The sequence below is a fragment of the Aspergillus vadensis genome (genome assembly GCF_003184925.1).
Source record: "Aspergillus vadensis CBS 113365 unplaced genomic scaffold BO88scaffold_12, whole genome shotgun sequence".
Classification (NCBI taxonomy): domain Eukaryota; kingdom Fungi; phylum Ascomycota; class Eurotiomycetes; order Eurotiales; family Aspergillaceae; genus Aspergillus; species Aspergillus vadensis.
Genome location: NW_020292050.1, coordinates 227,451 through 241,402, shown reverse-complemented (window position 1 = coordinate 241,402; position 13,952 = coordinate 227,451). Strand labels below are relative to the sequence as shown.

Sequence of the window (13,952 nt, the reverse complement as noted above, 5' to 3'; positions counted from 1 at the left end):
AGTTGCGGGCGGAAGTCCAGGCGGCTCTTGGCGCGTGCCGAAAAAAGAAAATCGATCGCATCGTCGGCCAGCTTCATCACCCCCGACCTTTTCTCTCCGGATTGTCATTCTCCTCCCCCACTCCTTGGCCATCTCACTGTCCCAGTATGGCTCTTCATCTCTTTTCGTGGTCGCCTTTGCGCACCGTTGGCTCGGCCTTTGGGTCGGTGTCTGCTGCTGCTAGTGTTGCTTGTCGCTGGAATTCGACGGCTGCTCCGAATCCCGCTCCTCAGCGTGGCCCCAGATCTCGGTGTAAGTGATACTACTATTCAGTCCCAGTCTCTACCCGCTTCATAGACAGAATCTGGGGGATTCTTATCTCAATTACATCCCTGTCAATCGTCCCTTTGCTAATCGTTGGCTCTCACACAGCTCCCAAAGTGTACAACCGCCGTCGTGGGCCAGTGGACCGCCGCCGATTCCTCGAGGAGCAGCGGGCTCAGAGTGAGAGCAGGGCCTTGGAGAGGTACCAGACGCGTGAATGGAAAGCCGGTGATCTCTATGCCCCTCACGATCTCAGCCCGGCAGAGATGAAGAAATGGAGGAAGCGCTACAGTCCCTCGACTGATGCCTTTGACGCCCTGAACCTGAACCCTCTGGATCTGTATAAGGTATGCCGACGCATTATAAGCCTTTGGAAAAGAAAGAGCATGGTTCTTTCTAGAATTTATTGCTGATTGCTGACATTTGGTGCTCTACAGAACTTCTCTGTCATGTCGGAATATATCACCTCGATGGGCCGGATAAAGCACAGAAACATGACGGGTCTGCGGCCCGTCAACCAGCGCAAGATCTCCAAGGCCATCCGGAGAGCTGTTGGCCTTGGTCTCATGCCCAGTGTTCACAGACACCCGGAAGTTCTGGCGGCCGAAGCAAGGTCGCGGATGGAGGGAGGAAGTGGTTACTGATTAGAGTTCTGTATAACATGGGTGTAGGGTCACGGACTGGACTCGGGTTGCTTTCGATATGATACTTCATCTTTACTTTCAGCTTTTGAATTCCTTGGTGTTTTTTTCTCTCTGTGTTCTTCTATTGCTAGCCAGACAGCCTTGACGGGATGGCCTATGTACAACTACGACTATTACCATCACCATCCTCATTCCAATCCAACCAATACATATGACATTGCGCAATGATAGGGACCGAAGGGGAATTTCAGGCAGCAACCTCGACTGGGCTGAATGAGCATTAATGCCTCTGATAAGACGATATTTGTTACATTATAAGTACCTGCCCGGTCAACCACGGCAGCATCCGCGGCCCATGTGTTTCGGCGGCACCCCCACCCCATACGTCAACAGCCTAAACATCGCCGTGCTTCTCCCCTTCTCCTGTTTCCAACCACTCACTCTTCTAGCTTTGATTGACTTCTACTTGTGTCTTTATTAGCGACGGGCATTGCATGTAACTACAACCATGTCTATCACGAATGGTCCGTTCCTACCTACCGCCCGATTTATTAACATCATTGCTAACAGGCCACCTAGAGTCCATCTGGGCTGCCAGCCCCTCCACCACCAGGGGTCAGCCCACCCAGCTTTCTGCGGACGCCAAGGGTGAACGGATCGCATATGCGGTATGGCATTGATATCTTGCTGAAACTCATGCGAATACAAAGCTTCTTTCGATGCTTACTGTCCCTTTCTTGTATTCTCTAGGCAAACAAATCGGTTTTCCTCCGCTCGATTGACAACCCCGCCATCGCCAGGCAGTACACCGAACATAAGACGCAGACCACTGTTGCCCGCTTCTCACCCTCGGGCTTCTATGTTGCCAGTGGTGATGCTAGTGGTATCGTGAGAGTCTGGGACTGTGTTGGAGAGGGTATCACCAAGGGCGAATACAGCATTGTGAATGGTCGGATCAATGATCTTGCCTGGGATGGCGATTCCCAGCGCATCATTGCTGTCGGTGACGGAAAGCAGCGGTACGGTCACTGCATTACTTGGGACAGTGGTAACACTGTCGGCGAGATCTATGGCCACACGCAACAGATCAATTCCGTCTCGATCAGGCAGCAAAGGCCGTTGCGGGCCGCTGCCGCTGGTGATGACAAGAACCTAGTCTTCTACCACGGCGCACCATTCAAATTCAACACAGGAATTCGTGACAAGCACACCAACTATATCTATGGAGTCGGCTTCAGCCCGGATGGCTCGACATTGGTCAGTGTTGGAGCGGACCGCAAGATCTGGCTTTACGATGGCAAGACGGGAGAAGTCCGAGGCCAGATTGGCGAAGGAGAGCACAACGGCAGTATTTTCGGCCTTTCCTGGTCTAAGGACTCGCGGAAGTTTGCCACAGCCAGCGCAGACAAGACTGTTAAGATTTGGGACGTGGAAGCGGGCAAGGTTACCCAGAGTTGGAACATGGGAGAGGAAGGGGCTGCAAATGTCAAGGACCAGCAGGTCGGAGTGGTCTGGCCTCAGGGAAGAAGCGATGGACTGCTGCTCAGTCTTTCGTTGAGCGGCGACCTTAATTACCTAGTTGAAGGCACCCCGAAGCCCAGACAGGTCGTTCAGGGACACCAGAAGAATATCACGTCCTTGACCCAGTCTCGCTCTGGCAGCGATGCTGAGACCTTGTGGACTGGAAGTTTTGACGGCCGAGTCTGCAGCTGGGATGTTCCCACGGGAGCCGCAGAAGAAATTGAAGGCGACAGCCACACGACCTACATTGCAGGTCTCGCGCCTACACAGGAAGGCAATGGTCGGGTCTACAGCGTCGCCTGGGACGACACCATTCGTTCCGTGGATATTGGTGCTAAGACTTATACCGGAATCTCTTCTAAGCTGTCGGGACAGCCCAAGGGCGTTGCAGCCGCAATTGACTTGGTGTTAGTGGGGGCATCGGAGAGCGTCGAAATCTACAAGGACGGACAGAAGACTGGCGACTTCAAGCCTGACTTCCCAGTCACTGCGGTTGCGGCCCATGGCAACGTTGCAGCGGTCGGAGGTGAAAACGCGACCGTCCAGATCTTGGACATTGCGGCCTCGAGCCTTTCCCCCAAGGCTACCATCAAGGCTACGCGGAATGCGGTGTCTGCCTTGTCTTTCTCCCCCGACGGATCTCTCCTGGCTGTGGGCGACTCCCGGGGCCGCATCCTTGTTCACAAGGTCGCAGACGGTAGCCTTGTTACGGATCGTTGGACGGCGCACACCTCTCGAATTACTTCACTTGCTTGGAACGACGACAATGACCACCTGACCAGCGGGTCATTGGATACCAACATCTTCGTCTGGAGTTTGTCCAAGCCCGGCGACTGGCTTCAGGTGTCTAACGCTCACAAAGAAGGCGTGAATGGTGTTGCCTGGATCGCCGGAGGATCTAAGATTGCCTCAGCTGGTGCTGATGCGGCAGTCAAGGTATGGAAAGTGGAAGGTCTCAATTAGAGATGGGACCGACTTATAGAGAATATGCCAAGTGTATAGTGAATGTTGAGGTTTTTTGGCTGGTCCACAATGTATTTGCTTTTTCTTTTTTAATTCTCTGGCTTTCTGAACTCAAGCCATCATTCAAATGTAATCAATTTGTAGAGAAGCATCTCTTACTGTGTAGAAAGAAAGCGGGCTGGGATGACGCGGGCGTGACCCGTGCGTGACTCTCGTCGCAATGCCCGCTCGCATTGGTCACCGGACCTCCCAAGCTCTCCACCGGCGCACACGATCATGGTGGAACAAGGCCTTGTTCCTGTTCCTGTTCCAGTGTCGCCAGTTCCGGCAGTCTCTTCTATACGCTCGAGTGGAAACTGGGAAGGGAAAATGAGGTAAACAGATCATGTCTCTGCCGGGCGACTCATCGAGCAGCGGTGCCCGGCGCTTTCTGCGCCCGAAGAAGGTAAGCTGCATAGCTAGGTACTAGCTATCTCCAACCACTACCTAGCTAGCATTACTATCTAGCTAGCTAGGTTGCTTGGCCTAGACTTTTTCCCCTTGCCTCAACCTCTACGGGTTAACGGTGCATCCCCGACCCTGCCAAAAACGCCTGTCAGCACGGGGAAAAGAAGAAGCCTATGTCGTGTTGCTGATCCATATTGCTTTTCTCAGTTACGCTACGCAACCTTCGTTTTACCGAGAACGGGCCAGCGACTCAAGGGCCTCATTAATCTACGAAACCCATATCCTGACCCACATGGGAATAGCGACAACGATGAACGACGGCCACTTCTCCCCAGAAATGCCAGCGAGTGCCCCGAGAGCCTCCCGGCACGGCTCTGGTATGGACTTCAACATACATGGCCATGGATGCATGAGTTCGTTTCGTCGGAGCTAGGAATCGGCGTTTTGAAGTGCAGTCTAGCTTACTTGCTTGGATCACTCGCGACCTTTGTCCCGGCCATTGCGTCGTTCCTGGGCCATCAAGATGGCAAACATATGGTTGCTACCGTTACGGTCTACTTTCATCCAGCAAGATCGCAGGGCGGCATGTACAAGGCTTTGATTTGTGCCTTTCTTGCCTTTCTTTATGCCGCCTTCATTTCTCTCACCAGCATGTGTGTCTCGATGTTCTTTCAGGACACTTTACATATGCTCCCCGTGGGACATGCCGTCGTGCTCATTGTATTCTGCGGCGGCGGGCTAGGCTTCATTGGTTGGACGAAACAGAGACTCGGCGACCCGCTTGTCAACGTCGCATGCTCCCTAGCTTCATTGTCAACCATTACTGTCTTAACGAAGGAGGGTGCAGTACAAAGTGGGGATCTATCGTTTGCGAAGATCTCTCAGGTTTTGAAAATGGTCGTGATGGGTGTCACCATCACTATGGCCGTGTCTTTTTTGATCTTCCCCATATCCGCACGCAAAAAGCTTCGATCCAACTTGACTACTGTCACTGAAAGCTTGGCGACAATGTTGGCTCTGATCACTGAAAGCTTCCTCAGTGGCTCCGAAGAGGAACTCCAGACTGAAGAGTTCACCAACACGGCTGCGCGCCATAAAAAAGCATATGCGCAGCTAGACAAGCTTGTAAGGGAGGCCAAGCTTGAGCATTTTGTGGCAGGCACGGAAAAAGAGTACCGACTGGAGAAGAAGTTAGTTCGTTGGGTGCAGGACATCACTCATAATATGGGTGGTTTACGCAGTGCAGCCCATCTGCAGTTCCAGTTGCTCAAACCAACGGAGCTCGCACAGCTACAGAGTCAGGGTTCCGAAACCGGCCCTATGCCCTTGATTAGTCCGTGGTCACTCCATGAAGATGGGCCGTTCCTGGAACGAATCGATGAGCAACCAGACGAAGAAGACAGACTCGGGGCTGCGGATATAAACGACACCAATGGTAATCCAACGAATCCTCTGCATCCGGCAGACATATTTGCCCTCTTTAACAGCCATTTAGGGCCTTCTATGGTGAGCTATCATGTCAATAGATGAAACGGAGATCAGTGAATGCTAATAGATCACAGCGCTCGCTTGCTTTCACCCTAAAAGAAATATTCAGAGACATACCGTTCACTCCTGCGCCTGAATTTAGAGTTTCCGTCAACAGTCGCTACCGGACGAGTCTAGATCGTGCGCTTGAGCTCTATAGACAGTCGCGCGAAGAAGCGCTCAAGACCATCTATAGACAACGCGAGCTCACCGGGGTACAAGAGCTAGAAGTCGAAGCTGATTTGGAAGAGGTTTCTGCAAGTTGTGGACACTTCAGTTTCTCTTTGCTCGAGTTTGGTGAGCAATTGAAAGAGCTTTTAGCTATCTTGGATGAACTACAACTGGAAAGTGAGGAAAGACCGACAGGGAGATCTTGGAGCTGGCTTAAGTTTTGGCGATGGGGTGGTCCTGGAACGAGGAAGAATGACATGGAGCAGTCGTTGGCTCCAACGGCTGATGACACAGGCGCAGCACCTCGGCGGGATATGACCAGCTCACCAGAGTCATCTCTTAGCCCTTCACCGGCCAAGATCGAGAGAGTTACCTCTGCCGCCGAGAAGCGTCTCGGCTATCGTATATGGAAGTCGCTGGGGTTCTTCCGCCGCGACGATACCAAATTCGCAATCAAAGTTGGAGCAGGCGCTGCACTATATGCCTTGCCATCATTCCTTCAATCTACTCGACCCTTCTATTCCCATTGGCGAGGTGAATGGGGGCTCTTGTCCTACATGTTGGTATGTTCCATGACGATTGGTGCTTCCAATACTACGGGGTATGCACGGTTCTTTGGTACATGCCTGGGGGCACTGTGTGCCATCCTTTCATGGTACGTGAGTGCAGAAAACGTATTCGCTCTCGCGTTCCTGGGATTGCTCATGGCCACTTGGAACTTCTACCTCATCATTGTCCGCGGTCAAGGTCCAATGGGCCGATTTATTATGCTCACGTACAACCTCTCAGTGCTCTACGCCTACTCACTCACCCAGAAGGAAGGCAGGGACGACCAAGATGAAGGGGGCGATAGCCCAATCATTACTGAAATTGCTCTTCACCGAGTGGCGGCGGTTTTGTCAGGCTGCGTGTGGGGTATCATCATCACGCGAGTCATATGGCCGATCAGCGCCCGGGAAAGGTTGAAAGAGGGCCTGAGCCTGTTATGGCTACGGATGAGTTTGATCTGGAAGCGCGGCCCTTTGTCCACAATGGCCTTCCCGCAGGAGACTGCAGGCTTCATGAGTGCTCGGGAGAAGTTGGAGGTGGAGCGGTTCCTGTCGCATCTGGAGTCCCTCCAAGCCTCTGCGCGATCTGAGTTTGAGCTGAAAAGCGCCTTTCAGGATGCCAGCTATGGCAATATTTTGCGGCGCACTCGAAGCCTGGTGGATGCATTTGTCGCCATCAACTTGGAGTTGGTCAAGAATATGACCGCATCGGAAGGGGAACTCGCTATACTTCGGTATACGGTAAAAGAAAGGCAACAATTATCCTCCCGCATTAGCCATCTGCTATCTGGTAAGTTCCACGAATGTAGCCATTGATTATTGGTAATTGACGATGGAGACAGTCATGGCCTCCTCGATGAAGCTGGAGTATCCATTGAGCGACGTCCTCCCCAGCGTGGAGCATGCTCGAGATCGGCTCCTCGCACGGCTCTTTCATTATCGCAAGGACATTGAAATGTCACGGCTATCAACGGACGAAGACTATGCCCTACTTTACGCTTATGGTATGTTACAGAGCCCTTCCTCTGATTGTAATAATGAAGGGACACATGGCTGACTCAAGACGCAATTACAGTTCTGGTGACCGGGCAAATTTCGGTGGAGATTGAAGCGATCATGGGTGAGATCAGCCGGCTCTTCGGGGTCCTACATGAGGATGCAGTGAAGCTGTATTCCTAGTGAGGAGATCAATAGAGATTGATCCCGGTGTTTGTAAATAATCCTTGTACATCTGAGTTTCTTGGTGGTGTGTTGCCTAATGTTATAGAGAGACTAAGGCGGTGAGAGGTATAGAGAGAGAGAGAGAGTCGCGGTGGTTCATCTTTCCAAGTGCGCGCGGGGGATGCCGTAGAAAAGCAGATTCCCTTGTCAAGTAAAAGAAGTCACAGAGTCAATAAATGACAAAGACTCAATCTGGAACAAAAATAATAATAAAAAAAAATTAAGAAACGCCAGTCTGGGGAATTGCAAAATACCACCGGGTGACCTTTGAGTTGCAAGTGGATGGACGGCGGGATTCAATCCAATCCATCCATCTTTCCCCAGACTTCCTTCCCAACTTACACTTAACTAACCACCTCGAACTTCCTCTTCCGTCTGGCCTGCCTTTGCCCTCCCTTCTCCTTCCACCTCCACCCCATCCATCGCCCATCAATCCGCTCGCCACTGTCTCTCCATCTGGCGTGTCGACCACACCGTCTGACACGCTTTACTCCGATCGTTCTCGCCTCCGGTTTCCTGGAATCTGGTATGACTCGCGCTTCATGAAGGCGTAGTTCTCCCCACCCCCGGCTTCGCGCAGCCCGTCGCGCTTCGGCGAGCCCTCGCAAACCATGCAGATCGATCCGGCTGCCCTGAGTCGGACAGACTCGGCTTCCACTACAATAGCCTCGTCCAAAAGCACTGCTCCAAATGCTCCGCCAACGCAGAAGTCTACCAAAGCCCTCATTTCCGTGCCGCGCCTGGATCTCGAGCCCATCTACACCGAGCTGAAGGCCGCCATCGGCGACAATTGGGCCGACTACAAAGAAGCTACCTCGCTCTTTCTTCTAGGTATGTCTGTACATTGTCACGTCTATTTTTGCTCTTTCTTGCGAGGATCTATTTATATTCTTATTCTCGACATTCCTGTCTCCTCTTATCTTCTTATAAGCCTCGGTCCCACTTTTACCCTGAATGCGTATGCTGACGCCGCCCTTCTCTCCCAACGAACAGGACAACTGAACCAGAGCGAATTGTCGTCGCGAGTCGACCATATAATATGCGCCGATCAAAAAACTGAGCATCTACATAACAATTTCGTATGCGCGATTATCGGCAATCTTACACGAGATCTTCCAGATCATGGTGTCGCAAGTTGGGTGTCGGCGAACGACAAGCCGTCCGTCGTGTCAAAGCCGACATCGGGCGATGCCGCTGAACAAAGGCTCAAGACGGAGGTTATGCAACTCCCTCCCCGGGATCGTCGACGAATCAAAGCTATCCCCGAGGTATGCGATCTGATCCAGAGATGCGACAACTTCCCCCCACCCCTGATATGTGCGCGTACAAGGCTGACGGTGGATCTATACAAAGCGTGACCCCCATGAACTCGCGCCCAACGAACTGGAGGAATATCATTTGGCGAAACAGATCAAGTTGCCAAGTCAAGTACCAGCTAGTGCCGGCGGGCTGAATAAAACAAGTAGGTTCATGCCTGGCATCATGTCTTTTTTTTTTTTTTTTTTTTTTTTTTTTTTTTTTTTTTTTTTTTTTTTTTCATATGGTCGACCGAATGTCGCTAACCATTCTGGTTCCTGGAAGACTGGGAACTCGAAATTCGAAAACGATATGCACAGCCTCTGGCGTCAGAGTCCGGAGAATTTCCCGACGCCGAATCTATCCACGCACGTATGGTTCCCATCTGCTACGAGGAATCAATCGTCAGTGGTGCAAGCCTTCCCTGTGCCGAGTTCATGGCGATCGCAACGGAGACTTTTGTCAAGGAAGTTCTATCCGTGGTATTCTCGCGGACGAGATCGAACGGCCCTTCAGGCACAATCAACGGCATGATGATGCGCAAATACCGACAGCAGCTCGAAAGTGAGGAACTGGCATTCACACGAGGAGAGATCGTCAAGGATAGCGCGACGGGTCTTCTCCCAGTCGAGGCCAAGGAGGCAAGCACCCGAAAACCCTTGGGCGTGCGAGATCTCCGATTATCCTTGGAACTCGGCGGTGGTGTCCTGAGTCATATGCCTCTACTCGTGGATCAAATCATGGGTGGGTACCTTGAGGATGAGTTAGAAACAGACAAGCAGGACCGGGTCGAGGAGGTGCTCGACGTCCCCGACACGAAGCCCGACAGTTTCATGGACGAAATGGACGTGGATGAGGCGGAGTTCGACTGGGAAGGCGGGACAGTCACGGATCGGGAGCAATTGGGTGCCCTGCTGGATGAGTGTCTGTCAATGGCCTCGTGAGAGAAGTCGTTGTTCGTTCCTCTCCAGTTCTGACTGGCCTCATTTCTCTACAAATTCTCTTTCTGTCCTTATGTCTTTTCCTTCCCCCTCCACTGCTACCCCGGTTTCTTGCTTATTCGATCCAAACAGGATCAGACACTGCATCATCCCGGTCTTGCAGAGGAGGTGAAACAGGCGTCTTGGGAGTCATCGGGGGAAAGCCATTATCGTCATTTTTTTGCATCTGGCGCGGAGTTTGAAGAGTATCGATTTTTCTCTTTTCTTCTTCTATCTTATACCTTTTTTTCTCTCTCTTTTGAAAATTCCTCTTTGTTTCCTACTGTCCGAGTTATCTTACCCTCTATCTCTCCTTTCTCCCTACCTCTTTCTTATTTTCTCACCCCTCGAGCTGTCACACCCATACCGGCCACAGCCGAGTTTCTTGGACGTGGTCCATTGCGGACACTTTGTACCCCCGGTACAAATTCCTTGACGTGCTGGATTAATATTTATCTGCAACCAGGGACTATATCCGCCCGTGGAAGAGAACCAGGAAAGTACAAGGGTACCTATCTCAACCTCCCAAGCAACATGCGCTGGACATATCAGACGTGCATGGCCCCCACCGTCATCTCGACTAGAGGAAGACGTTACTTTTGGCCCGAACTTGGGTATCCATCAGGATGAACAGTTCGTTCGCCCACTCTTTACTACCTATATATCTGGGAAAAACTCGTGAAGGATTTTTACATGCTTATTGGCGCAATCTGGTAGTGAATAACGATGAGGAAGATGAAGTATCTTGTTGTGTGTTTGCTATTTACTGTACATTATCTTGTCTTCCATTCTTGGCTTGCATATGCTTGCTGGGAACCGTATTACCGGCTGATCATGATAGAGAGAAAGAGAGACCTCATGAGACAGACTTCTATAAAAGAAATGTCTCAGCAACCCCGCCACGCGCAGGACCAATTGGTTGTATGGTTGGTTTGATCTGCGACTGCAACACTCTTAATGCAAGGCTAAGGCCGATATTGACCTGTATGCAATTTCCGGAGGTTCCTCTTTATAGTTATAATTGTTTTGTAAGATATAGCCAAACCAACCAAGCGAAGAGCGGTTGGGGACTGGTGAACCACTGTTTCACTTCGCCTGAAACGCCAACGTATCCTCCAGGGCAACGAACTGGATATCGTAAGGAAAAATGAACATGCGAGGTCAAGAAGGCCAAGCCTCATCATGACATCAATTAGGTCAGACGGTCTGCGACCATCTTCAAGATTTCTTCTGTCGACTTGAGCGCGTTGGCGGGGTCTTTGGCCACGGACTGCCAGACTTCTCCGTGCTTGGGCTCGGTCGAAATACACTTGGATATTACATCGGCGCGTTTTTCCTGGGGTTGATCATTAGTCACGTACACCCTGAACGGATTATTCTTTTCAGTCATAGGTGTAAGACATACCTCTGTGCCATGCTGCAACAAGAACTTGTAGTACCAAGCCCATGCGTCGCCCATATCACTATCCGAGACAATGGCTTTCTCGAACCAGGTGAGTGCTTTTTCCAAACGGCGCTCACCCCAAAAGATCCGCGCCACGGTAATAAAAAGAATTGGATCGTTGTCGGCCTTCTTGATCGCTTCCAGACTCCGAGCTTTCCGTTGCGCGCGCGGCTCCAGGTGCCAAATGCTTTCACTCCATAGTAACCCAGAGGAAGGGACTTCTTGCAATGCCTTGGCCATTAGGACCTTAGCCTGGGCAATGTTGTTTGCTCGGCGCTCAACGCGCACACTTTCGGTCCAAAGCTCTGGACTCTTGGGGACCGCAAGGCGGGCACGGTCGAGTACTGAACGAGCCTTGACGACCGCACCGGCCTTTTCTTCCAGTCTTGAGGCCAAGAGCCAGAGTGGGATGGACTTGTTGCAGGCTCTGGTTCCGGTTCCGTAAGCTTCCCGAGCCTGTGGGTATTTGTTTTGGGCCTCGTAGATCTGCCCCTTCATCATCCAAAGTTTGTCCGCCTTGGGATAGATCTGAAGTCCTTGGTTCACCAGATCGAGCGCCTCATCGATGTTGCCGAGCTGTCGCTCGAACGCGACGCTCTTTATCCAAACGCGGTCCGTACCCGCTTCGCGTCGAGCAGTTGCAAGAAGTTCTCTGGCTTCGGATGTTTGGTTGGCATCGGCCTCAAGCTTGACAGCAGCCAGCCAAATATCCTCATTGTTGGGGTTTTGGTTGAAGGCACGGCCGAGCACTCTTCGGGCGTCGTCGATCTCGCCGGACTGCCACTTTTCTTTGGCCAACTGCAGCCAGAGTTCCTCACTTTGTGGGCATGCCTCAACGGCCTTTTCCAGGACTTGCCACAGTGCTTCTTTACTACCATGATTGCGCTCCAATTCAGCTGCCGCAATCCAGATTGAACGACGGTTGACGAAAACACGCAGCGCGTAGGCGTAGATAGCCCTGGCTGTCTCGTACTTCCCCCTGGCAATACTGGCCTTTGCATCATCCATCCAGATGTCTTTGCGATCGTCATCTTCATCCAGGCCCCATCCGAGTGTTTCGCGAATGATGGCGCCACAGGTGAGGATAGCACCCTCTTCTTCGCACTTCTCTGCCTCCGCTATCCACTCTTCCCGTTTGAGCATGGCGTTTTCTCTCGCGAGGGATTGGACAGCTCTCTTCATCACGTTTACCTTCTCGAAGGTACCCATCTGCTCCTGCAGGCGGGCAGCAGCGACCCAGACTTCGTGGCTGGTGGGAACCGCTTTGCGGGCGGCATTGAGAACCTTCTGGGCATTCTCCGGTGTCTCTAGACGAGCCAGGGCTAGCCAGAGCTCGACAGAAAGTGGGATCATCTCGACTGCCTTCGCCAGAAGCAGACGTGCATCGGCAGGGTCATCCTCAAGGTTGACGGCTTCTTTCCAAATCGTCACAGACTGAGGTATGTGAAGAATCGCCTGTCTAAGAACGTTCTTCTTCGCACGAGGCTCAGTCTCCAATCGCATGGCTTCGATCCAGAGTCTTGTAGAACGGTCATTGTTCTTAATGGCATTAGCTGCAATCACCTTGGCATTATGGCCCTCGTTAAGGCGAATGTTTTCAAGCCAGGCATCTTCGCTTTTTGGGCACAACTCGCAACCCTTGGCGATTACATTCCTGGCGGTCACAATTTTACCGGCTAATTCTTCTAGACGCGCCAGCGCAATCCATCCCGGCGCATGCTTAGGATTCGTTTTCGTTACAGATTCCAACAGAACGCGGACCCGCTTAATGTCTCCGATTTCTACTTCTCCAGCTTTCAGCTCAGATTGCGTGAGACTTGTAAGGTAGCCCTTTGGATCGATGTTGGTAGCGCTTCCAGAGGCAGAATCCCCAGATGATCCCATGGCGGCTTGGTCAAGCCTGACTTTCAGGACCTTATCACGCGCAGCACTGATGTCTGCGAAATTGGTGATTGTCCCATCAGCTGCCTCCGCTCCATTGGCTGCCGTCTGGGTCCCATCCTCCGCGATTGTTGTCTCAAACTGGGTCGAGTCTCTTGCGCTTGCGATCACACTGTCCGGTACTGCGTAGAATCTCTGCCGAAGGTTCTGCTTTGCGCGTCGGTTTTTTCCGGTGAGATCTCCCACCTCCGGGAGGTTAGCCCACTCGTCCTCGGAGACCGAGGCTAAGGATCGTTTTAGATCTGCAAACTGCTGCTGGATCTTGGGGTTCTTGCGTTCGTAGTCTTCTCGTTCTTGCTGTTCGCGAGCTTCCCTGTGAATGGTGGAGAAATTACGTCGGTAATCTGTCCAGGCAAACCGCATATGGAGAAGCGGATGAACAAATCGCTTCATGAAAATAGCAGAAGGGGAGGCAAAGGGGCGGAAAACTAACCTTCTCATCTTCCGGCGCTTGTCCATCTTTTCATCCACCTCTCTGTAGATGCGGTCCGCCTCGTCATCCTCTTGGTCGAATTGGCCGTACGCGAATAGCCCGACTTCATTGTCCGGATCCTGAAACCGCTCGTCATCTTCCTCTTCGTCCGGCTTTTCATCTTTACCGCCCTTCTCTCGCCCTGCGCCATAAGCTGTGGGAGGAGCAGCTCCAAGCAGCTGGGCCCGTTTTGCCAGTGCCGCCTGGATCTGTTCTGGCGTGGGGCCTTCTCGCGCGGGTCCGAGATCTGAACGGGTGGTGAAGCCAGTGGCACCGCGACCAAGACCGGCGACGTAGTTCTCGGGAGCGGTTTGGCTCAAAAAGTCCTTACGCCCAGACGCCATGGCGAACGAGGTATACAGGCCAGGGAACCGGGAGTGTGACTGGGGAAGAGCTGGGAAAGCTGTTCGCAAGAGCAATGCGGATGGCAAGAGCCCTCCGACGATGAGCGAAACGCCGGGCAGCCGCAGAAAC

General features: G+C 52.2%; 3 protein-coding genes across 3 annotated transcripts; 2 read left to right on the top strand and 1 right to left on the bottom strand.

The window, feature by feature from the left end:
- Positions 1–146: 146 nt before the first annotated feature.
- On the top strand, positions 147–947 carry BO88DRAFT_425735 (mitochondrial 37S ribosomal protein bS18m; the record flags this gene model as incomplete). Its single annotated transcript, XM_025708856.1, has 3 exons — positions 147–291; positions 337–650; positions 741–947. 3 exons carry the CDS (start codon positions 147–149, stop codon positions 945–947), a joined length of 666 nt encoding a protein of 221 aa, XP_025562566.1.
- A 521-nt stretch (positions 948–1,468) lies between these two features.
- On the top strand, positions 1,469–9,585 carry BO88DRAFT_425734 (WD40 repeat-like protein; the record flags this gene model as incomplete). The annotated part of the gene is made up of 10 exons (XM_025708855.1): positions 1,469–1,615; positions 1,698–3,404; positions 4,086–5,384; positions 5,441–6,914; positions 6,967–7,155; positions 7,200–7,222; positions 7,945–8,176; positions 8,339–8,613; positions 8,699–8,807; positions 8,927–9,585. The coding sequence occupies 10 exons, from the start codon at positions 1,469–1,471 to the stop codon at positions 9,583–9,585; spliced, it is 6,114 nt and encodes a 2,037-aa protein (XP_025562565.1).
- A 768-nt stretch (positions 9,586–10,353) lies between these two features.
- Positions 10,354–13,883, bottom strand: BO88DRAFT_405105 (U4/U6-U5 snRNP complex subunit PRP6). The gene is made up of 3 exons (XM_025706795.1): positions 13,440–13,883; positions 11,027–13,319; positions 10,354–10,957 (listed from the first exon to the last, which is right to left on the bottom strand). Exons 1-3 carry the CDS (start codon positions 13,820–13,822, stop codon positions 10,814–10,816), a joined length of 2,820 nt encoding a protein of 939 aa, XP_025562564.1. The 5' UTR covers positions 13,823–13,883; the 3' UTR covers positions 10,354–10,813.
- Positions 13,884–13,952: the final 69 nt, after the last annotated feature.

Coding starts and splice junctions, on each gene's coding strand:
- BO88DRAFT_405105 (XM_025706795.1), bottom strand. CDS start 13,822: ATGGCGTCTGGGCGTAAGGACTTTTTGAGCCAAACCGCTCCCGAGAAC. Junction 13,320..13,439: donor AAGCGCCGGAAGATGAGAAG/GTTAGTTTTCCG, acceptor CACCATTCACAG/GGAAGCTCGCGAACAGCAAG. Junction 10,958..11,026: donor TGTTGCAGCATGGCACAGAG/GTATGTCTTACA, acceptor GATCAACCCCAG/GAAAAACGCGCCGATGTAAT.